Raw genomic sequence first — 11,545 nt, 5'->3', positions numbered from 1 at the left:
TATTTTACTGTCACTCTATATTGTTACCTGCAGAAATGACTTTCGGCCAATGAGACAGTAGTGCACCATATCTCTTCTGGATGTGCCCTCCCCTTCATAGCTCGTCATGTTGCCAGAGAGCTCGTGTACCAAGTCTTTGCTGGTTGTGCCATGCCCCTTGAAGAGTACTCTATCTGTCCAAACCGAACTGGATGTGTAACTTTCTTGAAAGTATTTTGTTTTATACCAAGAACATACCAGTAGATACCAGAACAAGCTGGTTGGAGGGGGTGACCCGGTTGGAGGCGAAGATGCCCAGGATACCTATCATGCTTATGGGGTGCAGCCACCCTTACCCAAGTGCAACAATCCAACTTGTCACATCCACAGACACAGAATTTGAATTTGAATTCTATCGAGATAATGCTTGCATGATCTCGGGGACAGGGTGTACTGCAAAGTGAAAAGATTGGGGCGGATGAAAATGAAACAATAGGACGCATGACTTCAAGTTTTTCACATTTATTCAAACCTTGACTAAGATCATTTTAACACAAATAGAACACTTCACTAGATCATTAATACAGAAAAATAACAACACAACGGCGACTTAGTATCTGTAAAGTACAAAACCTTAGGTTTGTCTCAAACTCCGCAGAGACAGAACTCACACCCTCAAAGGCCAAATGTTTTATATTTGTTGGTTCACGGGGAGACTTCGTGAAAATGTTGATCAGGTTTGTGAGAAAAAAATTTAGAAATAGGTGAAAATAGGTGTAATTTTGAAGGATTCTACAACACCATCACTTGCACCAGTATTAAAAGAAAAAACTAGTTTTTTCTCTCAAATTTCCCAAAAAAATTCTGCCAAGAATTTCAGGTCGGCTCTACAGTAAACCAAGAAATAAAACAAAAGAGGCCTATTATTATAAACAAGGCGAGTATTAAGACCTTCAAAAACAAAATTCTGAAGGCAGCAATTTTGACATGTCATGTGGATGTCTTCGTTGAAATTTTCAAAACTCATCCAAAATACCAACTGACACACTCCAGGTGAACACTTGAACATTCTCTCTTTTCTAAATGTTTCTAAGTGTTTCTGATCAGAAGAACAGAATGGCCATCCCACACACTCCAAGATTTCATGTCATATTATTGCACACAATACCCAGTAATGAGTAGGCCACAATGGTCTTCACTTTAGCACAAAAGCAAAACATAGCGAAGTCCATTTTGATATCGAGCCCCCCCCCACAATGCTTCAGTACATCCAAATGTATATACAAAGCATATAAATCGTCTCTCCCCCCCCCCCAACCTTATTTACCAGAAGATAATATTTATCAGAGAAAACAGACTTTTTACTAATTTTAGTTTTGCTGGGGATTCGAACCCGCACCCTTCACTTGGACCACTTACAACTTCACTTGAGAGGCGGGCGTTGTACCCATTGTGCCTCCAAGTCATATTGACAAACACTGGTTTCCTATAGGCCTTAGCAGTAGTTTGACATACATGACCACAAATAAAAATTGAATGAAATATTTTAGTACATTCCAACCACGATTGTACCACCTTACTTACATGTAATTCTCCGACAAAGTACGGGACGCATAAGGTCACTACAGGTCATTCAAAAGTTTGTAAAAGCACCAGATACAGAACACATGTTATAGCAATGCTACTTGCACCGATCGCACACACTACTAATACCTTTTAAATCACATGACACAAAGCTACCAATCTATGCTTGAACACAGTGATGACAATTTTAAAAGAAGCGCAAAAGTCACATGAAACTTCCACAAAAATTTACAAATTTGCGTATTTATATCTTGTCAAAATATCAACGAACACACAACACGACACACAATTACATTCTACAACAAAGAGGTATATCATATCGAGGCAAAGTTTGGAATCCGGGAATGAAGCTTATGCGCAAATAATCAGGTTTTTGTTGACTTCTGACAACTGGATCATGGCAATCATTCGTTATTGGTTGAGTGCTAGAAGCAGTGGATGTCAAGTATGTATTTTACATAAGACTTAAAGGAGACTCGACTATTACAACTATTCAAACACCTTGGTTACAATGTTTCACTTCAAGAAAAGATTGTGTACGTACATGTTCTCCCTCTTATTTTAAGTATCAACAGCATTTTTACACTACCAATTAACATCATCATGAAACATCATCATGAATGGTCAAGAGATATTATAATCTCAAACTGATTGTCGAATTTTCAACATGCAACTGAAACCAAACTGCTGGCACTAGTTGTCTCACCCAACTCCTTAAGAACGAAGATGAAATGAAGGCCAAAATTGAGGCACGTCGCCAAGGTTTCAGAAAAAAAAGGCAGCTCCACCCGTCAACCCCACTCCCACAACTGTGAACAAGGCCGACCATACCATAATACCTTTTTTGAATATTTGAAATGTTCACGAGTCGCAAAGATTTGGTACTTTACATCATGACAACACGGTTTCCAAACTGCCAAACCAGAGAGCACCGGAATTCTAATCCAGCGGTCGTAAAGTGAAATCTTCTGACTTTAACAATAAGGACAGACCAAATTACATCAAGAAAGCAACAGACAGGTTCTCATAGAGTCATTCAAATGGCACTTCCTCTCTCATAAATGGCCGTTTATTTCTCCAGCATTCCGGGGCTGTTGTTTCCGCGATCGGACGCTGGCCGCCGCTTTCACGGTCGCGTTGGTGTATCGCTTGATGCCGCCATTTCTCTGGACTTCTCGTCGTTGTTCTTCTTCTTTTGATTCGAGGAGCATCTTCTCCAACAACGCGTCCTGAGAAGGAATCAAAAACCATTTTAAACAGTTATGAAAGCAAAGCAGGCTAGTAAACATCTGCATTATATGAGGGATTTCGTCTTATGATAACAATTTGGTTTTCCCCCTGGTGACCATGCCTAGAATCAGATCAGACTGAAATACGGTCCCCCTCCCCCTTTGAGCTGGTTATCGGAGTCTCATGGACTTCATGAAGAACTACGCCATCGCCATCTTCAGGGCAAGGCTGGAACTGAAACGACAAGAAACGGTCTTTTCAGTTCCTGCCTTGCCCTAAAGATGGCGATGGCGTAGTTCTTTCATGAAGTCAGAACTACGCCATCGCCATCTTCAGGGCAAGGCTGGAACTGAAAAGACAAGAAGACAAGAAAAGATCTTTTCAGTTCCTACCTTGCCCTGAAGAAGGCGGTCCTGTCTTTATATACTACAGAAACATTGTCCGATGGCTAATATGATCGACTTTGCTTCAAATATGATCGCATTCATCCCTCAAACATTGAACAAATATGGGTTGTGAATGTCGTCTGCACAAGTCTTGGGTTGAATGAGCAAACAAACACTCTGACAACATACCTTTAGTTCCCTTCTTTTGGCAAATAACGCACACAAATAGATGCAGACTAGACTTAGGAACACTTGGAACGTCAACCAAGCCATGATGTACGTAATCTCTGTCTTCTGAAAGATCTCCGATCCCAGTTTCACACAGACGATAGCCTCGGTGAAGATTATGGCACTGGAAGATGGACAAGACAAGGATTAATATGCTTTTAATTTGTCATGAAACAAAAGGTACTGGTCTATAGTCATTGCATTTTGATTGATACTGATCATCAAAATCACCAACTTTGGTAGTGGTCGTAAGGTCATTCTACTGCAAGCAGAGTTTGAAAACAAACATCAGAAATTTTGTCTATCTTTGTCATCAGTAAATGTCTCATCCAACAATGTTGGCAACGTGATCTCATTTACAGCAGGGAATTGAGATATGCTTCAATGACAGCACATGCAATCAGAGCCCAGACTTTTGAAATGACAACTTTTGATATCTCTGTTCTAAGCTGACTTACCAAAAGACCCAGCTCTGTGTGCCGACTCTCTTACACTGGGTATTGGTCACATAGCCATAGTATTGTCTGAAATAAGCAGTGAACTCATTAGAATCTAGAGAAAATAGTTGATAGATCCAATGGAACTCTGATGCATTCTGCAGAGATTTCAGAGTACAGTGGAACCCCGGTCGGCGACCACCTCAGTAACGCGACCACCCCGCGAACACGACCAAAATTCTCCGGTCCCGAATGGTTTTCTCTCTAATTCCCATTAACTGGCCCTCGCTAACACGACCACCCCGGTACCCAGACCGCGACCACCAGCTTGGTCGGTCCCAAACTGCAAATTAACCCCGCTAACGCGACCATGAGGCCTAATTGCCGTAATCAACCATGACTGCATGGTATCAATTGGCACCTTCTCGCAAATCCGTGTTGATAATTAGCACCTCGAACACAATGACCATGGGAATCCATATGAAAATAAATGATGTGTAAGTGAGTTTGATCTTGGAGGAACTATACTTCAAGTATAATTCCTCCAAGGTTTGATCAAATGTAAGCGCAAATAAAATGAAGGATAAACTTTCTTTTCGACTCACGGTTTGTTTTTTCATCATTTAGTATTAAATGATGTCAAGAGGCATGCACACGTAGTTTTTAGGACAAATAAATTATGTTGATTAGTAAGAGTACCGATACTCAAAGTAAAGAATGCTTACTACGTCGTAATGTTGATAAAATACGTTATTAAAAAGATGATTTAATCAGTACCAGTTCAAATTGGCTAATGTTAAAGCAGGAAGACATCAGCGGGAATATTAGCTTGACATCAAGAAGGGCAGCTGCCGATGGTGTGAATTACATGCTTGTTCTAATTAGCATGCTCAAGTTTTAATGTAATGTTTGGTCTAATTAGCTCTCGTCAGTTTATTTACTCATTTACATAAGTTGCAAATTAAACGCAAAACACTCAAGAAAATGATTTTTTATTCGTAATATACACACAAAATTATTAATAGTCATTAATGCATGTCAATGTACACACAGCAGGACGATGTTTTGGCGGGAAAACCTACTTATGATTCTTAAATTCACTAACGCGACCACCCCGGTAACACGACCACTTCGGCTTAGTCCCTTGGGTGGTCGTGTTACCGGGGTTCCACTGTACCTCGGTGATGCCCAACTTTTAACAGGGAGTTGTTGTAAAGCATTAAGAACAGAACATGATCGGCATAAAAGCATTGTATAGATAGCAGGGAACCTTTTTCATTTAGAGGGATGGTTTTTGAATATTTTGACAAAACAAGAACATGGTATTAGATCCATAAAGACATGCAGCACATACAATTTAAAGACTTTTCTCAGGCCCAAGTTGGGTTATATCTCAATGACAGAAAACAGAAGTTTAGACACATGATGCTTGTGTTGGTTGGTAGAAGGTTGAGCTCAAAATGTTTGAACGCCTGCAGCACTGACTAGGAACAAATGACAGAATTCAGGTTCTTCATGGTGCCACCTACCTGATGCTTGGTGCAGATATCGTGGCAATGATGAAGATACGGGCAATTAAGAGGGGGTGGCCAGTGGGCATTTCGAGGATCCGCTTCAGGAAGAAAAAGTTCAGTTCTACCAACTGGAAGAGACGGCAGGGTCGTGTTAGTTCAAGCAAGCAGGATGTGGCGAATAGATATAGTTATAAGCAAGAGAATTTATTTATTAGTTCTTGCTATAGTTTCAGAACTCTAAACTGTCTAATTTTGCAATGACTATTGGATTCAATTTTTAGTTAATTTCTTTTTCTCTGTGAAACTGCTCCCAAGCCTCGGTCTAAAAGCAATATTTCTCCCCGCTCACCTGGAATATGAATACGACTATTGATGTGGCAATGATTCTCATGTAAGTACTGTTTGGGTCCAACCAACGCATGGCTGTCCAGCTGGAAAGTAAAAAATCAAATTGCAAGTAGATTTTTCTTAAAGATTTCAAACTTCATCATGAAAAGAGCTGTTGTAAGTTTTTCAAAAGTGGCAAATGGGTAAATGTTTTGGTATATTTAGTTCAAAAACATTCCACCAGGGGAAATAGTTGCAAATGCAGTTTGTGAATCATGGATATTACCATCTGCATGTTATCCCCTGACAGCTGTACCACGTATGATTCAATGTTTATGATTTTGCCAGATGATTTTGCTGTCGCACCAACAAAGAACTCTAGTTTTTTGTCTACTTGCTCAGATATATCACCAGCTGGGACATAATGCAAAATATTCCAATGTAGAGAAATCCAAACGTTGCATGTTTTGGTTCTGGGATGCAGTCATCACAGAATACAAATCCTGGATTCTCCCCAGGATGGAAACCTGGGCCCCACTGCACAGTGCTGACCACTAGGCTACGTGAGGGTCTTGATCGTGACGTAGGGGGAATACCATCACGTACCTAGCTGGTGTGAATTGGAGAACTGCTCTTTTGATTTTTCCTGTGGTTGAGTGGATGTCTCTGAAAAAGAAATGTAACTCTGTACAGAATAGGAAACAAATACCCCACAAGATGCTGCAATCAAATCCACGGTTCTGATGTCTTGGGAGATCCATACATTGTGGTCAAAGTCAGGCATATAACTAGGATGTCGTTCAACTCTCGGTCCGGTCTGCACTGATGTGTCCTTGAGCAAGTCACTAAACCTACATCACACTAAATGACATAAACGCTAAATCTTGATCTTGGCCAAGTTTCCCGAGGATGTTGACCTCAGACAAGAAGAGTGTACATGGTGTCCCGCAAAACATGCTTAACAGTGATATTGCTTACTTGATGCTTTCCCAGTTATAGCTCCGGATCTCCAACTTCTGACACACGAACATCCCAAACCAGATGCCGAGGCCGTTAGCCAGAATCACGTCCAAGATGATCGCATCCCACCAACATTCGGCAAAGTTAGGCAGCAGGTGTTTGAACGCCAGCTGAAAAGGAGAGAATCGTTAGACAAGTTCCATTTATTGAGATAGTTGGACATCGGTAGTGTTTAGGCGAAAAAGTTGTTCCACGGTACGTACCTCTGACACTTCCCACGTGATGCTTATCGTCCAACAGATCCCATAATGGCGTATGAGTAGTGCTTTGAGCGCCCAGCCCCAGAAGTGGCCGAACACGAATATGTCACAACATGCCCAGATATTCTCCCAGGAGTAGTCCGAACAATTTGATGCATGGCCCTGCAAGAGAAAACGAAGATGTTGGAACTCATTCTAAAAACAGCATCTAGTTTTGGAATTGTGGCCACAGAACATGACCATGGTTGATCTATTTGTAGAATTTTAGAAACATTGATATGTACAACTTTTCTTCAAATGTTTTCTCAATTGCGCCTTAGTTTTAGAGTAACTGACAGTAGTGGATGCGTCTGCAAGTATGGGTGCATGTAGACAAAGCTGGAGGTATCTTACTTCAAATTCTAGATCCATATCCTTAAGACTCGGATCCAACCAGTATATCATCCTCCTCACATCTTTCAAACTTTGGAATAATATGAACACCATCAAAAGAAAATACAGCACACTCAGACCTGAAAAATATGAAATATTTTCTATAAACTCTCAAAAAAATAATGATTTGCTTTATTTACTCAATATCATGATGTCAGAGGCTATCCACAAACCAACTGTCATCACACATAATACAACACTGTTTTATCAAGGATGATGGAAGTCATACTCAATCCATCTTTGTTATCAACAACTGTTTTTGCTCAGCACTACACTTGCAAAATGAGCAACAAACTCTTGTCAAATCACACATGAGGGAACAGATCTCGGGAGCCAACAAAATCCTACATGTATGATGCAGACACTTTTATCTAAATTGGAACCGTGGATATAACTTGTTATCATTATCACCAGTATTGGATGCTGTATTTTCCATGCTACAACATGGTTATGCTGAAACTGTACATGATGCATAATTGATAACACAACAATGGCCGATGCTAATAATATCCGACAGTTTATTGGCAAAATTTGTTTACTAACAGTCAACATGAACTGTACACTGTCTGCACATGTTTGTATGTTGGCAGTAATTGTAAATATTGACAACATGGTTAACCTACCGAAGACCATTCGCCATATCGCAGGATGTGGTCGAGTAAACGGACCTGAAAGGACAAAAGACAGAAAGTTGACAACAACAGAGGATGTATCTTTCTTTATTATTGCCGCCCTTTTACGGGAGAGGGAGAAATACGGGCACCAGACCGGAGTAAATTACTTTTTGAATATATATAGGGTCAACCTTGCCTACAGCGGAGATTGGAGAAACGCAATACCAAGAATAGAATACAGCAATATTGTCCCCAATGGTATCAAGTGTAATCCCTGGACACACACTGAGTACAAACATCTAGGTTTGTATAAATAGATTATCCCCTGGCATGCCTGGCTTGTCATATGAATGCCTCGACTCATCCGTCTCACGTTTTTCTGCACCTAAAACCCCTTCTACTGGCTTCCAAACACCTAATGCTATATTTCAGATTTCAGATCACAAATCAAGAGAATTTGCAAAATAAACATTGTTCCTCAACTTTCAGCTGGACATTCTCCTTGAATCATCTGAGGGGACATTTCCCCCGTCCCCGCTCCTAAGATCTTGGATCAGACCCTGGTTATCAACTTACCATTTGGGAAAGCCAGCACTGAGACGATGAGGAAGAAGAAAACCACACAACATAGACCACCCCAGATGTTGTCTTCAGATGTCGTGTCACTCCTACAAGTAGAAGAAAAGTTCAGGTGTCGAAAAATGACTTTTCAGAATACCTCAGAGGCACCTAAGATTAGTGCGCAGGCAATGAGACCAGAAACAGTGCATCAAACAGGCATGGCCTTTACATGAAAGTGTTCGTTGATGTTTTAGTCTACTCTCATCTTAATGTCAGACATGTCAGATTTTTATGACCATGCAAGCAGTGTGCCCCCACCGATAATGATGATACCAGGATACCTTGGAGGCTACTCAGATTAGTGTACACCAACCAGAAACAGTGCATCCAACAGGCATAGGTTTTGCATGAAAGAGTTCTTTGATGTTTAGTCTGTCAGACATGTCAGATTAGCCTCCACTCCACTTCCAGGCAAGCAGAGTGTCAACCCTGGATTCTGTAAATATTGATGATAGACAAACCATGATACCTGGTACAGTGGTAGTGGTAGCTCACTTGCTAGCAGTCTAGGCACCATGGAGACCAGAATATACAATATGCAACATAGCAACAGATCAGCTAAAAATAACTTGTAATTAACTTCTTTTTTTAAAATTCTGATACATTTTGCAAGATGGACAATTTTACACGTTTTTGGGGATATTTTGAGGGCGATAATATTTCAGTGCAAAAGTGAGTGGGATGTGACCAAAATTTAAGCCTGTGCTGTGACACTGGTATTGCCCAAAATAAATTTTCAACGCTGCTACTACATGTACCTGGCCACCCAGATTTTAAAAGCTAGATCAAAAGGAAAGCCAAGAGATGTGTTCAGAGAGAGAGTAAAGTGTCTTCAATAAAAAATGGTGAAGTTTTTTGGAAAATCTTTGTAAAACAATACATTGGAATCAACCTTTCCATAATATGGGCTGCTGCACCCTGGACTGCCTGCAGTTTGGTCATGAGAGATGAGGGAAGAATACATTGCAGGATCGTCGCACCATTCTCAAGCCTGTAACATTGCAAAATATTCAAACATGTCAATTTTCTGATTCGATGAAGCTGCAAGGGACATCAATGCACGAGTTTTTTGCACGCTTATAAAAAAAGTTCCAGGGTGCACAAGTGATTCATGACCGAGCAACACATTTCATTTGTGGGTGACATCTGTGAGTGTGTTGCATCACCGCAGTGTCATTTCAATGATTTGGGACAGAGCGTCATATGGCACATTATCCCATATGCCACCAGCTACCCAGCATTACAATTACAACAATGACAGTCCTCGGTTGAAGCTATTCTAATTTAAAACTGCAATTTAGTGACAATTACACTCTATACAGGATTTGTGTAACGTGACATGAGCCCATGTCAATTTCATCCACAAAAGTTTCTCTATTGTATTGGAGCACTGGCTATTACTAATACACTGCAACCATTTGGCAATCAAGTCCCTCATTAAGAGTTCATTGGCAGGGTACCAGGTCCTTTGAATTTGAAACCAGGACACACAATACTTGTATTGTCTCACCACCTGGTGGACTGGGGGAGACAATGGCAAGATTAGGGCCTACATGTATGAATACATCTTTTCAATATGACACCCACAGCTGTCAGTGTTTCATTCAGTTTGATGTATTATTTGCCCTACTACATGACTCTGGGATAAAACAGATTTATTATGATTGAATTGGTATCAAGACGCCAAATTTTCAACAAAAAATTAAATTTTATTGTCTCAAAAGCTATTAAACGTCAATCGAGATATTATATTATAAATGTGCCAAAGAGCATCCTGAAAGAACATTTTAATACTAATAGTCTGCCTGGGCATGTCAAGAGATTTTGAAATTTCATGACTTTTTGGACGTACAATTGAGACTGTTGCCGCCAATTGTTGGCAAGATTTATGTCGGTCCTCAAAATTAAGCAGAATCATGGGGAAGTAAACATAATTAATTAAAGATCGATAGCCCGAATTAGGCCAACACTTCAGCCAGGCCTACAGAAGTAGTTTTATGACTGACTTACTCAAGTTGCTGATAAACCAAACAGAGCAATCAATTAGAAAAATGGACCTTTTCCAAGAAGTGTCTGTCATGCGTTTCACTTTGAACAAAGGGTTACAGTGACTATTCCGTTTGGGCCCTGTCAGTTTGTCGTTCGTCTTTGTCAAAAAGGTCCATCATTAACAACCGACTATTTTGAAGAAGAAGAAGTTTGGGCGCTGACCAGTAGTCATGCGTTTCATTTGGAACAGTCACACACAGGCTTACACTTTATGGCATTTTCTGAAGTCGGCTTATAGGCCAAGGCCTCCTGCCGTGGTCCGAGTGTGCGCATTTTTTACCGTATTAATTTTGTCTCTGCCTCTGGTTTGTCTTTGTCAAAGGACCATTGATCCGACACTTCTGAACTTCGGTCCCGGATATGGTGATTTTATGGTTTGCAAGTAAACAGACCCCGAGTCTCATCAGAGACAGAGACCAGAGTCTGTACAAAATGTACACAACAGTACACAATAGAATACAAACACAAAGCACGTGCATTTTACACAGAAAACGAATGTCAAAAAAGTCGGCGAAATACAAACCTTGTAAACGCAATATATAGAAACGCAAGGACGCTGGCAGTCAAGAGAGTGATAGTATGGGGTTGATAAAAGAATTCTAGCGAGATATCATCCACCGGATGTTCGTTGATCGCCGAGAAATGATATTTATCCTCCGATATGCTCGTCGAGCTTCTCGACCGTGACGCCATGTTGACAGAATCTCACGTGCCGTTGGCTGCTGCCACCTGATGTTAGTAAATAGAACTAAACGTCTGAGGTGAGACGGGCGGGAGAGACAGATGTGACGAAGACAGCTTGTTTGTCGATTTTGATCGTAAGCCGTCGCCTTATACATAATGTCCTCAGGCAGTGTCCCGTGGGACAAAGGATTTTATGATGCTTTTTTTTCTCATTTCTCTCTATTTCTCACCTCAGAGCCA

General features: G+C 40.7%; 1 protein-coding gene across 1 annotated transcript; it reads right to left on the bottom strand.

Moving 5' to 3' along the window:
- Positions 1 to 496: 496 nt before the first annotated feature.
- Positions 497 to 11,314, bottom strand: LOC135503090 (phosphatidylserine synthase 1-like). The gene is made up of 12 exons (XM_064796421.1): positions 11,145 to 11,314; positions 8,528 to 8,619; positions 7,961 to 8,005; positions 7,299 to 7,417; positions 6,909 to 7,067; positions 6,664 to 6,815; positions 6,292 to 6,351; positions 5,708 to 5,789; positions 5,374 to 5,486; positions 3,866 to 3,931; positions 3,369 to 3,531; positions 497 to 2,792 (listed from the first exon to the last, which is right to left on the bottom strand). Exons 1-12 carry the CDS (start codon positions 11,312 to 11,314, stop codon positions 2,619 to 2,621), a joined length of 1,395 nt encoding a protein of 464 aa, XP_064652491.1. The 3' UTR covers positions 497 to 2,618.
- Positions 11,315 to 11,545: the final 231 nt, after the last annotated feature.

This window comes from Lineus longissimus, chromosome 19 (assembly GCF_910592395.1).
Source record: "Lineus longissimus chromosome 19, tnLinLong1.2, whole genome shotgun sequence".
Classification (NCBI taxonomy): domain Eukaryota; kingdom Metazoa; phylum Nemertea; class Pilidiophora; order Heteronemertea; family Lineidae; genus Lineus; species Lineus longissimus.
Note: the sequence above shows the minus strand (reverse complement) of the source record. Positions and strands in the feature narration are given on the sequence as shown.

Coding starts and splice junctions, on each gene's coding strand:
- LOC135503090 (XM_064796421.1), bottom strand. CDS start 11,314: ATGGCGTCACGGTCGAGAAGCTCGACGAGCATATCGGAGGATAAATAT. Junction 3,932..5,373: donor ATATCTGCACCAAGCATCAG/GTAGGTGGCACC, acceptor TGCTTATTTCAG/ACAATACTATGGCTATGTGA. Junction 3,532..3,865: donor ACACAGAGCTGGGTCTTTTG/GTAAGTCAGCTT, acceptor TCCATCTTCCAG/TGCCATAATCTTCACCGAGG.